The sequence below is a fragment of the Barbus barbus genome, assembly GCF_936440315.1.
Source record: "Barbus barbus genome assembly, chromosome: 6".
NCBI lineage: Eukaryota > Metazoa > Chordata > Actinopteri > Cypriniformes > Cyprinidae > Barbus > Barbus barbus.
In genome coordinates, this window is record NC_136734.1 from 509,205 (window position 1) to 531,156 (window position 21,952).

The 21,952-nt window shown below is 38.3% G+C and overlaps 1 protein-coding gene across 1 annotated transcript in view; it reads left to right on the forward strand.

Moving 5' to 3' along the window:
• Window positions 1-1,247: 1,247 nt before the first annotated feature.
• Window positions 1,248-21,952, forward strand: part of dcc (DCC netrin 1 receptor) — a gene marked incomplete at both ends in the record, with an annotated part of 118,758 nt that continues 98,053 nt past the window's right edge. The window contains 4 exons of the mRNA XM_079419670.1: window positions 1,248-1,584; window positions 13,589-13,876; window positions 15,486-15,636; window positions 16,517-16,653. Coding sequence (XP_079275796.1) covers window positions 1,248-1,584; window positions 13,589-13,876; window positions 15,486-15,636; window positions 16,517-16,653 — 913 coding nt within the window. The remainder of the gene's footprint in view (window positions 1,585-13,588; window positions 13,877-15,485; window positions 15,637-16,516; window positions 16,654-21,952) is intronic.

The window sequence follows — 21,952 nt, forward strand, 5'->3', positions numbered from 1 at the left end:
CAGTCAAAAGCTTTTTTTAAATCAACAAAACATGCAAATATTTTTCTTTGTTTGCCCTTTAGATTTGTGCTAATTAGAGTGTGGAGAGAATAGATGTGGTCGGATGTACGTTGTTTTGGTAAAAAGCCAATTTGTGATTTATTTAGGATGTTGCATCTTGTAAAGAATGACACTATGCGGTTGTTTATTATATTGCTGAAAAACTTTGCTAGATTACTGCCCACACAAATACCACTGTAATTACTGGGATCGAATCTATCTCCTTTTTTATATCTAGGAGTGATCAGTCCTTCAGACCAGGTCTCAGGGAAGTCACCAGAGGATAAGATCAGATTGAATAATGTTGCCAGAGCTTGAATTATGTAAAGGCTGCTGAGTTTGAGCATTTCATTACTGATGTTGTCTTGCCTTCTTTAATTTGAGATTTTTAATGTGCTCTGTAATTTCTGATGTTGTTATAATCATGTCCAATGGGTTTTGGTCATTTTTTATTGTTTTCTGTAAATCTTCTAGTTTTCTCGTTGTTTTTGTTTGGGGCTGGTTGAGGTCTGGTTCAAGTTTTTGGTAAAGAGTTTTAAAGTAAGACCTCCAGATTGTGCCGCTCTGGAGTAATGTGTTTGATTCAGGGCTTTCAAATGTTTTAAAAGCGATTCCAGAAATTGTTTTGGTCTATTGATTCATCGATTTCATCAATTTTAGCTTCATAATATTGATGTCTTTTGTTGCAAATGAGCTTTTTATAATTTTTCAGTTGGAGTAGGCGAGCCGCAGCGTCTGATTGGCCGGTTCTTTATGCTTTTTGTTAGAAAGTCGTTGAAGGTCTTTTCTGAGACAGTTGCATTCATTATCAAACCACATATTCTTTTTTCTTTTTTGTTTGTTTATTCTATGTTTGTTTGGTTGTTTAATGTTAGAGATAGTGGCCAAAGTTTGAAAAATATAACTAAGATTGGATGTTGCTGAGTTTATTCGATTAGTATCTGAAGTGAAATCTGTGGACATAAAGTCGTCCAGTATTTTTAGTATAACAGAGCTGCTCATGTTTTCTTTGAATTTTTCAGCATTAGATTGGTTCCAACTGAGTTTTGGTTGTAAAGGGAACAGTTTTTTATGTTTGAGGGGAAGAGTACTGACCCTGTAACACTCTCTGTCTCTGTTTCTGGACTCTGCTGATCTGTAACGCTCTCTCTCTCTCTCTCTCTCTCTGTTTCTGGACTCTTCTGATCTTCTGTAACGTTCTCTCTGTCTGTGCGTCTGCAGGCGTGGATCCTCGGCGGGCTTTCGTGGAGCTGCGGTTCGTGCTGGAGCCGCAGGACGCAGTGACGGTTCGGGGCGGTGTGCTGCAGCTGGACTGTGAGGCACGCTCGGATCAGGGTGTTCCGGTCATCGCCTGGAAGAAGGATGGCGTGCTGCTGAGCGCGGTGGTGGACGAGCGCAGACAGCAGCTGTCGAACGGGTCGCTCCTAGTGCAGAACGTGCTGCACTCACGCCACCACCGGCCAGACGAAGGCTCGTACCAGTGCCTGGCCACACTGGACGGCGTGGGAGCCATCGTCAGTCGAACCGCTAAAGTCACCGTCGCCGGTAAGAGCGCCACCATAGATGCTAACGCCTCACTTTTCAGTGACAGCTCACTTTTAAGTCAAAATAGGTCACCTATGAGATTTGCTTAGATCCAATGAGAGTCTTACAAGGGTAAATAAAGAATTGGTTATTTGAGTACGTTTTACATGCTATTTTCTTTACTCTTTACTTCATAAACTAAAAGGGTAATATTTGATGTATTTGAGTTCTGAGATGTGGGAATGGTGAAGAGAGATAGGGCAAATGTTTTGCATTTTAGGTCAGCATTGCCATCTAATCAGCCAATATTGTCTTAAATAGCCTGCATAGCACTTCATCTCTTATAACATGGGATTTTGAGCAAATATATTCAATTTTGATTTTTGTAAAATATAAAAAAATAAAAGGTGAAAAATTACAGTTTTGGACATATAACGTATTAAAAAATATTTGAAAAAATACCTTAAAGTAACTACAAATGAGCATGTAAAGCAAATACCTTTAAAATAAATTCCATGTGGGACATGCCTCCGATCCACGCAATGCTCTCACCTTTTTCCACCTTACCTGCTTGCATCTCTGGCCACAGCCTGTCCTGATTGGCTGATGGATGATTTGGTGGTTCTTCAGAGAGAAGATTTTAATCAGTTGTACAGATATAAAGGAGTCAGAGGAAATACAGAGGAGATTATTTTGCAGTGCAGATGGAAGCATTATGATTTTTTTATGACTTCTGTTCACCAAGGCTGCTTTTATTTGATCACAAATACAGTAAAAACAGTGAAATATTATTATAATGTAAAATAGCTGTTTCTGTGTGAATATGTGTTAAACTGTAATTTATTTCTGTGATGCGCAGCTGTATTTTCAGCATCATTACTCCAGTCTTCAGTGTCACATGATCTAAAGAAATCATTCTAATATACTGATTTACTGCTCAAGAAACATTTCTGATTATTATCAATGTTGAACACAGTTGTGCTGCACAAAATTGTTGGGCAGCAACAGCATTTATTTAATAGAATTGAATATAAATCTTTTTTAACATCATAAATGTCTTTACTTTTGCTTTTGATCAATTTAATGCATTCATGATTAATGCAAATACTAATTTCTTAGCTATTTTACAGCTATTTTACATTATAATAATATGTTACTGTAAGCAGAAGGGACTTTGTTAAAAACATTTAAATTTTTTCAAATCTTTGAAGGGAACTACATATGTACTGTTGGTAGATATTATTTTATATTTAAATATTTAGAAAACAAAAGTTCAAAGTCCAAGATGCATTGAGAACAAAATATTTTACTGAAGATTTTCATATATAATGACAAGAACTTACAAAATTTCAACAACAACAACAACAACAACAACAAAAATTGCATAAAGAAGTCAAGTTGTCTGAAGACGATTAAGCACTGAAGATAGTCTGAGATGGACTGAAACATTTCCTCTAAACATTTTATATATTTATGCATTTGGCAGACAATTTTATCCAAAGCGACTTACGCTGCATTTAAAGTACACATTTACATTTTTATCAGCTCATGCATTTTCTAGGATTTGACTCCATGACCCTTGTGTTGCAAGCGTCTGCTTCACTGTTTGAGCTTCAGGGAAAACAGGAAAATAACCGGAAGAATAACAAAGAGCAGTAAAATGTATCACTGTTTGCACTTCAAACCAACGTGTTTATGAGTACAATAATTAATTATAATAATATTAAAACAAATAACAGTTTGCAAAATCAAGCAGCTAACAAGCTGTTTAGTATACTTATTTTTAATGACACCAGACGACTGTTCTTGCATTAAAAATAAGGTGGATATACTGAAGGTTAAACTGTGTTCTCAGAAGAGAGTTTTTCAGTAATGTCAGGTCGGCGCAAGTTGTCACCTTTTATTTGATGTTTTGTTTAACTGTGTTTGCTTTCCTCATGATGATAAACAAACACAGAGGAGTCATTAAACCTCAAACATTAAACTAATTACATTAAACACAGCTAATCACTCAACTTTTCCTATGGACAAATATGCATGCACACACACACACGTTTACATCTAAATGGGTTCATCCCATAGGCGTAATGGTTTTTATTCTGAACAAACTGTGTGTGCTATTGCCCTACACCAACCCTACACCTAAACTTAGCCCTCACAGGAGACTTTGTGCATTTTTAGATTTTCAAAAAAACACCATTTAGTATGTTTTTTTAAGCCTTTTGAATTACGGGGACATAGGCAGTGTCCTCATAAACCACCTTCATATTGTAATACCTCTGTCATACCCATGTCATTATACACATTTGTGTCCTCATAAACCACATAAACATGCACACACACACACACACACACACACACACACACACACAGACACAGATAATGTGATGCGATGTGCTTCACTATCACAGCATTAACCTCATGCAGCAGGTTGTTGCAGTAATGTATGCATTGGCAGGTGTTTGTTTTGACTCGCAGCACGTTACACGCGTTACATCAGGACTCACACTAACGCTGGACACACACAGCGCTGCTCTTCTCTCACTGCATAACTGTCTGAGTTCCATCTAGCTGCTGTTGCTCTCTATGGGCTTTTTTACTGCCTGTTTAAGTGCCAGAGACGCAGTGTTGCCAGATATTGCTACAAAAAACAATCAAAAACGAGCGCAAAAACAAGTTTAAATCTTGTGGTTTAGAAATAAGATATTTATCAAGCAGCTTTCTGTGCACACGATCTGAGAGGAGGCAAAAATACGGATGAGTATCAGCTACTTTGGGCTCTGGGCATGTGCTTCAATGGACAAATCAACACAAAAATATTTCAAAATGTCCATATTGGGGAGTTTTCACTTAAACGCAGTCAGTCTTGTCTTAAGTGAAGATAAACAGTTGGGTAGGTAATCAGTAGTCAAATGCTTGTCAGTATATTAGATTTGTGCATTCGGTCTTAAAGTGACAGCAGCCTAATAGTCCTGCTGCTGTTTCTGTTGTTCAGTGTTAATCAAACAACAAAAGAAATTACAGAATCATTCACTGCTCTTCACTCAGTAACTTTCATAAGTATTAATGTATGTTTAATTCATACGGTGAAGACTATGCAGTTTTAATTTTACATATGATTGCTTTATTATCTAGACACTCTATGGGACATTCATGTCTGCACTCAACTACTATACTGTAAATACTGTTACATTTCTATCCTTAAATTTATCTTGTCTATTATTATACTAAGTGCCTTCTTATTTTATTTTATTTTATACAGTAATTTTATACTTTTACTACATTTACTATGTTCTGTGTACTGCTGCTGGCCTCTGTGAGCTACCAAACAAATTTCGTTGTATAACTACAATGACAATAAAGTCTCTTTACTTTACTTACTTTACTTTACTTTATTAATGTTGACTAGACTATTATATTTAGTAGGTAACAGTTTATTTAATTTGTGTCTTTTTCTGTTGTATTATTGTTTATTAATATGAAGCTGTTTATTAATATGGACAGGCGTGTGTTTGATGAGATGATGATGTTAGCGTGATGTTTGGGCTTTTATTGGCTCCTGTTGAACACGGACTGATGCGGAGAGGCGCTTCTCATGAAATAAAGCTGATTTAGCTGGAGCTCAGTAACCTTCACAGAGACATTAAACGCTCTCATTTCCACTTGTTCAGCTTTCTGCTCTCGAAGCGCTGATAATGCAGGGCAAACGGTCCGTTTCATTCCTGTGCTGCCGAGTTGTTCCTAGATGAGCTGGACTCATTGTTTGAGATGTTCAAATGGTAGGAGAGAAAGACAATTTACAGCACATTGATGAGAATAATCTGCTGATGGAGTGCTGGGCTCTCTCTCTCTCTGGATAATCACACGCATCTTAATGATTCTGATTCCTAAACGACTCTACATATGATTCTTATTGACATTTTTAGGAGGACAGAACAGACAGTGTTTAAAAAATTATTTATTTTGCCTGTTGTCATATATATACAGTGCCGTGAAAAGATTTTTGCCCCCTTCCTGTTTTTTTTTATTTTTTGCATATTTGTCACACTTAAAAGATTCAGATCAGCAAACAAATTCTAATATTGCACAAAGATGATGCAAGTAAATACAAAATGCAGTTTTGAAATGATGATTTCATTTATTAATGGAAAAAAGCTGTCCAAACCTACCTGGCCCTATTTGACAAATTCATTGCCCCCTCATGATGAAATCCCAATCATGAAAGAACTGTGATTAACCACATTATTTTAGAAAGCTGAGTTAAATTTCACTAGCCACACCCAGGCCTGATTACTGCCAGACTTGCTGAATCAAGAAATCACTTACAACTCACAACCTCGGTCAGAGCCATTATCCACAAATGGAGAAAACTCGGAACAGCGGTGAACCTTCCCAGGAGGGGCCGGCTTACTAAAATTACTCCAAGAGTGCAACGACGGCTCATCCAGGAGGTCATAAAATAACCCAGAACAACATCTAAACACCTGCAGGCCTCACTTGCCTCAATTAAAGTCAGTGTTCATGATTCAACAATAAGAAAGAGACTGGGCAAAAACATCCATGGGAGAGTTCCAAGGCAGAAACCACTGCTGACCAAAAAGAACACAAAGACTAGTCTCACATTCGCCAAAAAATATCTTGATTATCCCCAAGACTTGTGGGCAAATATTCTGTGAACTGATGAGACAAAAGTTTAATTTTTTGGAAGGTGTGTGTCCCATTACATCTGGCATAAAACCAACACAGCATTTCATAAAAAGAACATCATAGCAACAGTCAGACATGGTGGTGGTAGTGTGATGGTCTGGGGCTGCTGTGCAGCTTCAGGACCTGGACAACTTGCTATAATTGATGGAGCCATGAATTCTGCACTCTATCAGAAAATCAGTTTGTCCTCAAGCTCAAGCACACTTGGGTTATGCAGCAGGACAATGATCTCAAACACACCAGCAAGTCCACCTCTGAATGGCTTGAGAAAAACAAAATGAAGCTTTTTGGGTTTCCAAGTCAAAGTCTGGACTTAAATCTGATTGAGATGCTGTGGCATGACCTTAAACAGTCCATTCATGCTCGAAAACCCTCCAATGTGGCTGAATTACAACAATTCTGCAAAGAAGAGTGGGACAGAATTCCTGCAGCGATGTGAAAGACTCATTGCCAGTTATCACAAACGCTTGATTGCAGGTGTTGCCGCAAAGGGTGCCACGACCAGTTTTTAGATTTTTAGGGGCAATTACTTTTTCACATAGTGCCAGGCAGGTTTGGACAGCTTTTTTCCCTTAATAAATGAAATCGTTATTTCAATTTTGTATTTACCCGGGTTATCTTTGTGTAATATTAAAAATTGTTTGATGATCTGAATCTTCTAAGTGTGACAAATATGCACAAAAAAAAAAATAAAAACAGTAAGGGGCAAAAACCTTTTCACGGCACTATATATGTATGTATGTATAATATATATATATATATATATATATATATATATATATATATATATATATATATATATATATATATATATATATTAGTGCTGTCAAACGATTAATTGCGATTAATCACATCCAAAATAAGTTTTTGTTTACATAATATATGTGTGTACTCTGTATATTTCTCTGTATATTGATACATTTGAATTGCATGTAAGACTTCCATGCATTTGTTTTAAAATAAACAAACTAATAAACTGAATGTGCTGCATATTTGTCAGTAAGATCAGATTTTTCCATCTTAAATTTAGGCCTTTTTTGAGTGTCTATTTCTTCACAGGAAAATCACAATCTGTATTCGTTCACAGGTTTACTGACAATCATATTCATAATCACAGTGAGTATCAAGACTTGAATTGTGTGTCTTATGATGGATGATATAGTCTATAAAATAGTAATATTGAATATAAAGCATAAAATAATATTAAAATATTGTATAATATCACATATATTAATAAAATTATATTAATAATAATAACCAGGACTCCCAGGAAGACAAGATTTTCTTTCATTTCAATGGGAAATAAAGAATAAATAAATGAAAAGCAAATAATAATATTTGTTAAAACATTATTATTTCTGTATTTTATTTTAATTATTATTATTAATGGCAGTATGCAGGCTTGTGTTTCTGTTAGGGGTCAGAATCTCTCTTTGAAGACGCTCCTCCATCATCCACTCCACATGAATATTTCAGGCTGATGGAGGAGAGGCTTTCATCCGCGCTGCTCGGGAGTAATTACGGCGCGGGATCTTTGCTCTGTCTGTGTTTTCCTCATTCTCTGTGTCCGTGTTCAGATGACGCTCCTGCATTCACTGCGCTTCTGTCAGCACGTCTGAGCTTTGATCTGTCCATCAAAGCGTGTTGACCTGTGGATCCGGTTACTCTCGCACCTGCAGCAGACACACAGCATGCACAGGCTTTCCTGAATCACAGGCTTTCTTAACTCATTCATGGATGAGTAACATGAGACGTCTGTGCTTTACTGTCATGGTTAGGCAATTCACCAGCAGTAGTGTCTAAAAAAATAAATATATAAAATAATAAAATTAAATATAATGAAACAAATAATAGCTGAATATAAAATATTACGTATTAACAACAACAATAATATAATGTTAAATGTAATATTATTATTATTATTATTAAAATATTAAATAATATTAATAGTATTCAATAATATATAAATGTTAAATATAATTTGAATAATAATATTATTATTTAGTCATGTCAAATAGCTTGTATAAAATCTCAAATAATAGTATTTGACCAGATAAGACCAGATTCTGTATTAAAAGTCTCTCTCAGCACCTGGAAATACACCAAACAAAGTTCAGATTTTGATTTCACAAAGATTTTGTTTCTCCTGTCGGTATAAGGTTGATAGGGTATTATTTTAATATCAATGACATGTTTTAGTTTTTGTTAATTAAATTTTATTTTATGTTTTCTGCTTTTATGTGAATTTTAGTGTTGTGTTTGTGTCATTTAGAAATGTTGCATTGGCAACTAGCTGAAATAAAAAGTTGAAATAGAAATAGCTGAAATAGTAGTCATTATTATTTTATTTTGATCTTTTTCATACAGTCATGATTTCCATTTCATTTCCTCATACTTGTTATTCCTGCTGGTTCGTCTGGTAATGAAGCAGAATGTACAGTCTGAGATGAAGAGCGAAGCTTGTTTATACTGTGCAGCTCAGTCGGGTCACTAACTCCAGCTGACCAGTGCTGTTTGTCTGTTTCCCGCCGGTCGTCTGTCTGAATCGACTGAATCCATCTTTGAATTGGTTTGCATACAGCGGCGTCCCTCAGCGCTGCTAATGAGGCCCGGCGTAACGAACGCCACTGACGGATTATGAGCCGCCGTGCCTTTAATTAGCAGAGCAGTGACCGCAGAAAGACGCAGGTGAGCAGCCGCTGCTCTGCTGCAAAGCATTGTGGGTCATTAGACTGCATGCTGTAGAAGAATGCATGCTTAAGAAGAGCTTAATTAGTCTGCCAGGGTCCTGGCCTTTGTGTCGACTCAATAACATACTGGCATAAAGGTGACAGAAATCACTGTTAAACAGCCAAACAAAGAGTGTTGTTTGTTTGACTTCGTGACCTTCCGGATGATAATTGGCTTGTAATTATTATTTTTTTATTCATTTATTAAGTAATATATTTATGAAGTAATAAACAAAATAAATAATAAAGTAAATGCCCTCTGTTGTTATTGGCTAATAGTTGTGTATGATTGACCACGTATATTCCTCACAGATGGACGCTGCTATGATTTAAGTTAAAAACACATAAATAACTCAATACATATCAAACGAACTGTAAGAAGAGACAAAGCAGTAGTCATCATGTAATGAAAACATTTACTCACACTTGTGTTGGGACATTACTGTCAGATCCAATATAGCACCGACAGCATATTCTTTTAGTTTCAATCTTTGAACAAAGGACCGAGTTCTCACTGACGCAGTCTGGATCTTCATTAAAAATCAAGTTCATCCACTCTTTCCTAATGTTGGGATCAGAAGGAAGGCAATGCAAAGACTGTTTTTCCACAGCTTTCCACAGTCACAGTTTTCCACAGTCACCCCTGCTTTAGAGCATCTTTATCGTTTGGTTTCTGCATAGACCTGCCTTTGTTTCTCTCGTTATTTACAAAACAGCCAGTGATGTAGAATCAGTGGGCGGGGCTAAACAGGCAGTGATGTACAATCAGTGGGCGGGGCTAAACAGGCAGTGATGTAGAATCAGTGGGTGGGGCTAAACAGGCAGTGATGTACAATCAGTGGGTGGGACTTAACAAGCAGCGCTGTATAATAGGTGGGCGGGGCTAGACAGCCAACGATGTAGAATCGGTGGGCGGGACTAAACAGGCAGTGCTGTTGAAGCAGGCGTTGATCATCTTCTGCAGAGGCGGAGCTTATCCACACTATTACATCATAGAGTAGAACATTCCACAAGCTGTCGTTTTGGCAGACTGCCTTCAATAACTTCAATTTTTAGACTAACAAAGTTTTGAATTCTGAAACTTACAGGATGTTTTTATAGTACAATGACCTCTTATATGTCATTTGACCATGACTTTCCTTACTATAATCGGCTCGTGAATATTTTGACAGGTTTCAGCTTTTAAAATCATTTTTTACATATTTTACATCAGCATGTAAAAATATTAGGGCTTTTGCTGAAGGTTATTTTCACATGGAGTCGCTGTAATGAAAGCAGACACACATGAAGGGATGCAAACAGCCGTAGAGAAGCTCTGAACGTCTCTGACGGAAGTGAACGGTGACTCAGGTTTGTGACATTTGCGGCGCTCGTAATGATGCGCGTTAGACGTGCTGCTGAACACGAGTCCGGGAAAGTCAGAGAATCAAACTCTCCATCTCTCTGATTCATGACAAATGACTCAGATGTGCAGGTGGACATTATGAGTGTAGAGCTTAGCCTTCATTATCCATCCTCTTCCTCTATCAGCTTCAGCAAGAAACACTGGAGCAAAAGGAAACTCATTTAATAAATTAATAATTTAATGTAACGTATTCATTTTCATTTAGTTTCATTGTTTTTATTTAATACATTTTATTTTCCATTTTCTTTTATTATTTTATACAGTATATTATTATTTTGCTTTAGTTTTTATTTTATTCAAGTTTTGTTTTATTATTATTATTGTTATTATTATTAAATTATAACATTTTTATTTTACTTTTCATTTCTTTTTTAATTTATTTTTTTTTCTTTCTTTTTTTACTTTATCTTATTTCATTTTAATTAACTTTTCATATTTTTACCCTTTTAATTTTATTATTTTAATGTGTTATAATTAAATTTTTTACATTATTTTTATATTTTACTTTATAAATTTGTATTTTTATTTTATTTTAGAATATTGCTGACAAACTGTGGCTACTATTTGACAGAAATGGATGAAATCACATCTGTGTGTTTGGCTCTGACCAGTACCGCAGTGTCAGGGGGAGTGGCCTGTGCTTGTGCAGCCAATCAGAAACTGTCTCTTACTGTCAGTCATCCTGTAGATCCAGATCTGGTTGTAACTTAATTTAATCAGAACTGTTTTTCAGAGTTTACTGATGTGAGTTTTGAAGAAAAGCTGAAGCTAGTAAAACACCTGAAATGATTTACATCACCTTCAACATGAGGGAAGATTGTAGGAGTCAATTGAGTTTCCTCACTCGTCCCCCCCACCCCTCCTCTCTCTCTCTCTCTCTCTCTCTCTCTCTCGTTCTCCCATGGCATCATCATCCTATTCTCTCTCTCTCTATTTTTGGGAATGCAGACGCAGAATTATTGCTCCTCGTTTTTTTCTCTGTGTTAATTAGATTTAAACGCTCTCCCCGCTCATTTGCATATGAACACCCTCTTAATGAGAGCAGATAATGAAGCTCTGTAATCACAGGCTGCAGCGTGTCTCTCATCAGCAGAGGAAATGCTCGCATTCAGCACATTCATAACACGTGTGTGTGTTATTGTGTGTGTGTGTGTGTGTGTGTGTGTGTGTGTGTGTGTGTGTTATTGTGTGCGTGCTTGCATGCGTGTGTGTGTTTTGTGTGCGTGTGAGCGCGCGCACGTGTGTGTGTTATGTGCGTGTGTGTGTGTGTGTGTTATGTGCGTGTGTGTGTGTGTGTGTGTTATGTGCGTGTGTGTGTGTGTGTGTGTTATGTGCGTGTGTGTGTGTGTGTGTGTGGTGTTTCTGTAGGTCACAGTGGGTTCAAATGCTGGAAAAGTTTTTAAAAAGTCTGTGATCAGATTTCTGTGATCAAAGCTGTATTTTCAGCATCATTACTCCAGTCTTTAGTGTCACATGATCTTTCAGAAATCCTTCTAATATACTGATTTGCTGGTTTTGTGATCTGATGATTGCAGTCATGTTTTTCTGTAACTGATGATCATATATATCAGCCTCAGTCTGTTTCTTGTTTCCAGGTTTGATGTCGCTGATGTTCTGTGGGAGTAATCAGAGGTTACATACAGCTGTGTGTGTGTGTGTATGTTTATGTGGTTTATGAGGACACAAATTTGTATAATGACATGAGTATGACAGAGGTATTACAATATGAAGGTGGTTTATGAGGACACTGCCTATGTCCCCGTAATTCAAAAGGCTTAAAAAACATACTAAATGGTGTTTTTTTGAAAATCTAAAAATGCACAAAGTCTCCTGTGAGGGCTAAGTTTAGGTGTAGGGTTGGTGTAGGGCAATAGCACACACAGTTTGTTCAGTATAAAAACCATTACGCCTATGGAGAGTCCCCATAAACCACAAAAACCAACATGTGTGTGTGTATGTGGGTGTGTGGGTGTGTGTGTGTGTGTGTGTGTGTGTGTATAACTGTAAGAGTGTATGTGTGTGTGCATGTGCGTGCGCGCGCGCGTGTGTGTGTGTGTGTGTGTGTGTTTGGCCGTCGGCTGCTAGTGCACTGCTGACTGTAATTGGAGGCAGTTAGGGAACGATGTTAACAGTAATCACGGCGATAAGACTCCAGCAGCACATTCTGGAATAATTGTGGTTCCCGTGTGAGCTGCTGTGATGCTGGACCGTAAAAACACACACACTCACACCACACACTGTTAGCATGAACGATTGAGTTGCCGCACACGTTACACAGACATATGACTCTAATTATCAGCATAATCACATTAACATAACAGTTTTCATGAACTTCATCGCATTCTAATCGGAAACCTGCTACTTCCCACTTCTGAAGTTATAAGGAGTCTGTTGTGTTCAAGTGCTTTGTTGTCGAAAAGTTTATGTGTTTAAACAGAAATCATGGTGGACTGTTCATTCTTACCTGTTCTTGGGGAAATTTTATTAAAGCCAAAAGGTATAGATTGGAAGATATTATAAGATAATGTGAAGACACATTTTGAAGGCTGAACAAACTTTGGTGTTTCACTTAGAAATTACTGATAAATTTATTTAAAAAATAATTATTTCTTTCTTTCAAAAATATTTTTAATCAAAACTTTTTTATTCCCCAAAACCTATTTATTTATGTACAGTATTTATTTTTTTTTCTCTCTGTGGGTTTTATGTTTTGGATTGTTTGTCGGTTGTTGTACCAACAATTCACTTATTTTAATTTGTATTAATTATTTGTCGATTTTAGTTTTTATTCATTTATTCATCCATTCATTCATTAATTTTTTATTTGTACTTTTATTATTTTTTTCTCTCTGTTATATATTTTAGATGGTTTGTCAGTTTTTGTACCAACAATTAATTTATTAAAATTTTTATTATTTATTTGCTTATTTTCTTTTTTATTCATTAATTCATCCATTTTTTTTCTCTCTCTCGCTACATTTTAAATTGTAGATTCTTTGTTGGTTGTTGTATTTCCTAGGTTTTTAGTAAAAATCAGGAACAAGTGCTGCAGATGAGCTCTGAGAGAGAAGCATCAGCTGCTCAAAACTGTTCTGTACTGTCCCTGTTAAACAAGAAATAAATGCGTAAGCGCATGGCATGTCAGTGTATTTAACTCTCTCTCTCTGGTGTGGTTCTCCCTCAGGTCCTCTGCGCGTGGTCGTCCCCACCGAGTCAGTCTCGGCTCATCTGGGTGACACGGCTCTGCTGCGCTGCGAGGTGACGGGCGAGCCCATGCCCGTGGTGCGCTGGCAGAAGAATAGGGAGGACCTGCCCTTGACCTTTGACCCCGAGAGCAGAGTGGTCATCCTGCCCTCTGGATCTCTGCAGGTCAGCAGGGTCCAGCCGCCAGACTCGGCCACGTACCGCTGTCTGACGGAGAACCCCAGCAGCTCCCGCACCGGCACAGACGCCGACCTGCGCGTCATACCGGGTGAGTGACCACGCTGACCTCCACTAACTAGTGACCCGCTGACCTCCATTAACTAGTGACCCACTGACCTCCACTAACGAGTGACCCGCTGACCTCCACTAACTAGTGAGCTGCCTGACTTCCACTAACAAGTGACCCGCTGACCTCCATTAAATAGTGACCCGCTGACCTCCACCAACGAGTGACCCACTGACCTCCACTAACGAGTGACCCGCTGACCTCCACTAACTAGTGACCTGCCTGACTTCCACTAACAAGTGGCCCTCTGACCTCCACTAACGAGTGACCCGCTGACCTCCACTAACTATTGACCCCACTAACTAGTGACCCACTGACCTCCACTAACTAGTGGCTTGCCTGACCTCCACTAACTAGTGACCCGCTGACCTCCACTAACTAGTGAACCTCAGACCTCCATTAACTAGTGACCCACTGACTTCCACTAACTAGTGACCCGCTGACCTCCACTAACTAGTGACCCGCCTGACCTCCACTAACGAGTGACCTGCTGACCTCCACTAACTATTGACCCCACTAACTAGTGACCCGCTGACCTCCACTAACTAGTGACCCGCGCTGACCTCCACTAACTAATGACCCGCTGACCTCCACTAACTGCTAGGGAGGAAGAGTTATTATGGACGCTATGGTATTTTAGTTAAAAACATCTTAATGCTGGATGTGTTTGAGCTTTAGTCTTCTCCAGATGTTAACTGATGGACTGGAGTGGTGTGGATTAGTGTGATGTTTTTGTCAGCTGTTTGGACTCTCATTCTGACGGCACCCATTCACTGCAGAGCATCCATTGCTGAGACACTGTGTTTGGGGAACAGATTTGTAGAAATGTGTCTCTGCATCAAACAACTATTCCTTTCTAGGGTTTTTGGGCTGGAAACACTATCTACATGAGAGTGTAAACACACAGGCTGTATTTGTGTTCATATCTCCGTGTTGCTGTTCAGGAGCTGGTTTCTCTGTCGTGAGGAACAGAAACCCTGCTGTGATCGTTAGTTAGACTGCTGACATTTAATGCATCTAGATGAACAACAACAGACGTTTGAAGGAAACTCCATCTCAAGTTTCGGTTTCTATTTATTTCATGAATATCATGAATGTCAGAGTTTTGCTCCAAGACCAGCAAAGATGATGATTGAGGAATCACAGTTTAATCTGATACTCTCAAGTCTGGATGTGTGAGTCTAGACTTGAGCTCCTGAGATCTGAATGTTCCTCCTGCATTTATTACTCGTCTCAGTCGCTCTCAGACAGCTGGTGCAGGGCTGGAGAAGAATCGCTGGGCTCGAGAGAATCGCTGGAATCCCCTCTGGCCAGAGCTGACTGGGTTGTTTTCTGTCCGCATGATCCTGGATCTTTAGCTCAGGGCTGTTAGGAAGCGTCTCTGGAGGGAGAGACGGCTAAAGAAGAGTTCTGGGAGGAAACGTCGCTGCAGGCTTCAGGACATGAACACAGCATCGTTTGAGCTGAACGTTCAGAGGTCACAGACATGCAACTAGACGAGCAACCGCTCTGTGTGTGTGTGTGTGGTGCTGATGGCGAGAATAAACAATCAGATGCATGTGTGTAATCTAATGTGTGTGTGTGTGTGCAGAGCCTGGGGTAGAGCGAGCGCTGACGTTCCTCCAGAGGCCTCAGAAGGTCACGGCTCTACAGGGCAGAGATACGGTTCTAGAATGTTCCGCCTCCGGCTATCCCAACCCGTCCTTCTACTGGATGAGAGGAAGCGAGCTGATCCAGAGCAGGTGAGGAGAAACACATCACTGGCACACCAGATCAGCACAAACATCATCACAAACTGAATTACATTACATCTACACTGCCGGCTAACAGCTTGGGGCCGGTAAGACTTTTTAAAAAATGTTTTAAGAGCCAGAAAAGTCTCTTCTGCTCACCAAAGACTGCATTTGTTTTATGAAAAATACATTGAAATATCATTATATTGTAAAATAACTGTTTTCTATGTGAATATGTTGTAAAATGTCATTTATTTATGTGATCAAAGCTGATTTTTACCGTCTCCAGTCTTACCATTACAAGTCTATATTATCACTTTTTTTTTTTTTTGGAAACTTTTGGAAATTTTCTGCCCCTTAAATGTGCATGTATTAAATTTCCATATATAAAAATGTATTGTCATATGATGTAAAAACATACACACATATATCTAGCCCATGCAAATATGTATGTATATGTATGTGTAACACATTTTGCACATGTATATCCATCTTAAAACCGTCAATACATGCTGATATTATATAGTAATTATAAAAGATTTTAAAAATCGATTACAAAAACATGTAAACATTCAGATTGTTTGTATATATTTGTAAACATGCATAAGTTAATATAATATATATTGTTGACATATAATACAATCATTAGTTGAAAGAGAATGTATATATTGCAATATCATTCTTGATTTGGGGAGATATATGTCATATATTACATTTCCATATGGACCTTTTGAATGGTACTGTAGTGTATTTGATCACTAAACTCTAACATCAGCTGATCTTTATGTTAATAATCTTATCGTCAGCCGAGAGCAGCGACTCTCTTTTCTCTTCATCTCTGCTGCGTCTGTCGAGTCTGATGGTGTTTCTGTGTCTGATTCTCCATCAGATCAAAGAAATACTCTCTCCTGAGCAGCAGCAACCTTCTGATCAGCAGCGTCACAGACGACGACTCGGGAACATACACCTGCATCGCTCACAACAAACAGCAGAACATCTCTGCATCCTGCGAGCTCTCCGTGCTCGGTGAGTTTATTCCTGTTTAATTACCCTCAGAGCCGCAGAAAACACACACTCATTACAGGAATACAGACAAATGTGATCCTTCTGTCTGCATTTACTCACCTGCACACACAGATATTTTAACACTCACACACACATGTTGGTTTTTGTGGTTTATGGGGACTCTCCATAGGCGTAATGGTTTTTATACTGAACAAACTGTGTGTGCTATTGCCCTACACCAACCCTACACCTAAACTTAGCCCTCACAGGAGACTTTGTGCATTTCTACTTTCCCCCCAAAAACCTCACTCTGTATGATTTATAAGCGAAACAAAATTAGGAACACTTTAATTAAAATTAAAATGAATATGAAAAATATTAAAACAAAACTAATTCAAACTATTAACTGTGTATTAATGTGAGTGATGATATTCACAGTGTTAAATGACTTGTCACAAGCTGATTGGCTCATGTTGGATACGCAGCCAATGAGCTTGCTGCTTTACATTTGAATGGCTGGATAGCATCCACATGAGCATTTGCAGCATGCTTTGAGAGTTCCTCTGAAACCCTCCACCTTCCCCAGCTCCACCTGTATAGATCTGCTACAGGTTATGATGTATGCTATTTCTTTCTGTCTTTCTTTCTTTCTTTCTTTCTAATTAATTGAAATGTTGTTATGATGTTTTTTTTTTTCTTTTGAGTTTACCATGAATATATGCTTTGATGCTGATATGGTGTTATGGTTACATTTATATTTGACACGTTTATCCAACGTGACTCACAAGTGAGGAATACAACAAGTGATTCATCATTAAGAGGCAAATAAACATGAGAAGTGCTCATAATACAGAGTTTCAGAATAGTACAAGCCTAAATAAATATATGAGGAATAAATGAATGAATTAATCCAGTCAGTTAGACGTGCAGTGACTGTATATTCCTCCGTCAGTGGAACATCTGCTGATGGAGTCTCTTTAGCTCCAGTCCGTGTGGATGAACACATCAATATTCATGTGTTGTTCTGAACGCAGGAGTTTGAGTTTGTGTGGGATTAAAGAGATTTCCAAGAAACTTCTGGAGAACCTTTGCTGAGAAACTCGCTCGTTTGTTGATCTGAGTTTCATCTTCCTTTGTGAGATTCTCTGTTTGATCATTAGCTCTTTGAAATGAGGTTTTGTTCTTGTTTTTATTTTGCTCTCCATGTCAATTCTCTCTGTTCATAATCAGCTCTTATTACGTGAGATTTTCACAGCTTTCTGTGCTTTTGTAGATGATTAGTTCATCAAAGCAGAGGTTGAGATTCTGTGTTCTGATTGGTCGCTGGTAAACACCTGTGATACATTATTCAACAGTTAATTCTGTTCCTCAAATCTGATTGGCTGTTTGTAGATCAGCTCAGGTTTCAGTGTTTGTGTTCAGTTTCTGATTGATTGATTGATTGATGCACAAAGCGTTAGTAAACCGCTCCAGCTTGTGTGTTAGTTACCTGTGCTTTAACTAAACCTGATCGGCACGGTTTCCATCACCTCTCTCTCATGCGGTGGGTTTGTCTCTTCTCAGGTGTTCATGTTCTACAGCGAGTTTCTGGCCTTTAATCCAATTATAGAACCACCGCAGGATATTTGACTTCCAGTGGCGGCTGTATTATTATTATTATTCCAGCCTGTAAATCAAATAAAGCAGGTGTGTGAGAGCAGAGCGCCAGTGCTCTGGAGACTCCTTCAGCAGAAATATAGATGAATGTGGAAGAGAGCAGCTCAGATGATCTGCTTCATGCATTTAGCAGACGCTTTTATCCAAAGCGACTTACATTGCATTCAAGTTACAGTTTTTACATTTTATCAGCTCTTGCTTTCCCTGGGAATCGAACCCATGGCCTTGGCGTTGCTAGCGCCACGCTCTACTATTTGAGCTACAGGAAATAGTGGTTTTTGTACTTTCAGTACTTTTTGTATTTTCAGTTAGTTGCCAAGGCAAAAATTCTATTTTAATGTACATTTTTTTTCCACCTAATATTTTATTTTATTTCAGCTTTATTTCAATTATCAAACTCAATTTGTAATAATTTTAGTTTTAGTTAACAATAACAACATGGCCTGTCACGGGAAGACGATGAACTCCAAACACAACCTAAAAGTTACTAAAACAACTAGCAATTAAATTGATACAGTTTTAACAATTTCACATAGTCCATTGGATTCATATTGAATTCATATTAATTAAAATCCTCTTCGGATGGTTACTTTGAATAAAAGAATCTGAATAACATATTGTTTAGTTGGGTAACACTTTATTTGAAGGTGTCCTTGTTACACGTTACATGTACTTACTATTATAATAACAATAAATTATGTATAATAACAAATAACCCTGAACCAAACCCTAATCCTAACACTAACCATATAGTAAGTACTTGTAGTTAATTAATATTGCTCAGTACTGTCTAATTATAAATGTCTAATTATAGTGTAACAATGACACCTTAAAACTAGAATGTACATTTCCTGAAGAAAATGTGAGTGGGTGCTTGGCATGGCAAAACTCGCCACTCGGTTGCTAGGTTGGCTTGAGTGGTTTCCTTGGCACTGCTGGGCGGTTGCTAGGGAACTAGGGATGGTTGCTAGGGCCGTTGCTAGGGTACCCAGGGTGGTTGCTAGGGTGTTGCTATGCGGTTGCTAGGGTACCCAGGATGGTTGCTATGGTACCCAGGGTGGTTGCTAAGGTGATACTATGTGGTTGCTAGGGTACTTGGGGTGGTTGCTAGGGTGTTGCTATGCGGTTGCTAGGGTACCCAGGATGGTTGCTAGGGCGGTTGCTAGGGTACCCAGGGTGGTTACTAAGGTGTTGCTATGTGGTTGCTAGGGTACTTGGGGTGGTTGCTAGGGTGTTGCTATGCGGTTGCTAGGGTACCCAGGATGGTTGTTAGGGCCGTTGCTAGGGTACCCAGGGTGGTTGCTAAGGTGTTACTATGTGGTTGCTAGGGTACTTGGGGTGGTTACTAGGGTGTTGCTATGCGGTTGCTAGGGTAATCAGGATGGTTGCTAGGGTAGCTAGGATGGTTGCTAGGGCGGTTGCTAGGGTACTTGGGGTGGTTGCTAAGGTGTTGCTATGTGGTTGCTAGGGTACTTGGGGTGGTTGCTAGGGTGTTGCTATGTGGTTGCTAGGGTACCCAGGATGGTTGCTATGGAGTTGCATGATTAAACTGCAAAGGCTTCTTGTCACTATGAATGATATAAACCAACTCCCATGCCTCTGTGACATTCAGAATGGAAGATATCCCTCTTTGGATTTTGGTTGCTAGGGTACTCTGTTTGGTTGCTATGGAGTTGCATGATGAAACTGCAAAGGCTTCTTGTCACTATGAATGATATAAACCAACTCCCATGCCTCTGTGACATTTAGAATGGAAGATATCCCTATTTGGATTTTGGTTGCTAGGGTACTCTGTTTGGTTGCTATGGAGTTGCATGATGAAACTGCAAAGGCTTCTTGTCACTGTGAATGATATAAACCAACTCCTGTGCCTCTGTGAAGTTCAGAATGGAAGATATCCGTATTTGGATTTTGGTTGCTAAGGTACTCTGTTTGGTTGCTATGGAGTTGCATGATGAAACTGCAAAGGCTTCTTATCACTATGAATGATATAAACCAACTCCCATGCCTCTGTGACATTCAGAATGGAAGATATCCCTCTTTGGATTTTGGTTGCTAGGGTACTCTGTTTGGTTGCTATGGAGTTGCATAATGAAACTGCAAAGGCTTCTTGTCACTATGAATGATATAAACCAACCCCCATGCCTCTGTGACATTCAGAATGAAAGATATACCTCTTTGGATTTTGGTTGCTGAGGTCCTCTGTTTGGTTGCTATGGAGTTGCTTGGAGCTGCCAATGATGAAACTGCAAAGGCTTCTTGTCACTATGAATGATATAAACCAACTCCCATGCCTCTGCGACATTCAGAATGGAAGATATCCCTCTTTGGATTTTGGTTGTTAAGGTGCTCGAAAATGGTTGCTAGGGAGGGGCTAGGAAGTGTTGAGGTGATTCATGATTGGCTGTTTGCTGCCCCGAGTCAAATGAGACCACTCTCATGTTTCTATGACAATTCAGTCCGGAGATATCCCTTTGATCTCTTTCAATGAATGTCTATGGAACTTGTTGCTACGGTGGTCTAAATGGTTGCTAGGGCGTGGCTTGATAGCTTCACAATGATCCTGAGAGATTGATTGGTCGTCTGAGTAAAATGAGCCCGCCCCCTTGTCTCTATGACACTGTGATCCAGAGCTACGTTCAATACAAAATCCCTATGAAATTTACCATAGTAGGTGAAACGCATGCATTTCATGGGCCGTCCTGCTCCATACTAAGTCAATGGGGCAACTTTGGGGGCCTCTTCTGCCCCAGGGGTAAAACTTTTACCCCATTGTGAGGTATGTTCTTACAGAGCCACCCAGCCTCTTCAAATGTGGCAAATCACAAGTTTCTGCGAAATCCTCGCTCTGAGCTATGATTCGTCAAAGTTTGTCGCAATGTTAAGTCAATGCGATTTTTGGGCCGCTTTTTTGCCCCTGGGGCAAATACCGTACCCCCGATCGCTTATAAAAGTCATAGCACACCATTCCCGATTAATCCGCACGATTTGACGCCTCATTCGTGGGTCTGTGACAAAAGCTGCGGGAGGAGTAGCGCGTCAAAATAACGGCGGAATAAAGAAAATAATAAAGCACCCACTAATAAAGTGTAACCTTTAGTTGTCATACATTATTACATTATGCATACATATACATATTCATATCATAGAGGCATATCATTTAATGTAATTATTTTTTTTACATTTATTAAGTATTGTCATATTCATCCATTTTTTTCCCTCTATGCAAAAAGTTAATCAGTAATAATAAATGCATTAGTTTTTTAAAAAGTTAATTAATAATAATTTTAAAAATCATGTTGTGCTTTAAAAAATTTTGCAACCTTATATGAATTTTAAAGAAAACCTATATATTTATATTTAATTTAATTTTTAATAAATTTTTTATAAAGTATTTTAATAGTCAGCAATTATTTCCCCCTTTACAAAACAGTTAATCATTTATAATAAATGTAATAATTAAAAAAAAGTTAATAATGAAAAATAATAAAAAGAATTATGTTGTGATTTAAATTATTCAATCTTATGTTTTAATATTCAGTGATTTTTTTTTTTACCCATTAAAAAAAAAAGTTAATAAAAAACTAATAATAAATAATAAATAAAAAATTCATGTTGTGATGTAACTTTGCAAAATCATCTGTGATATTTTTTAGAATAAAGT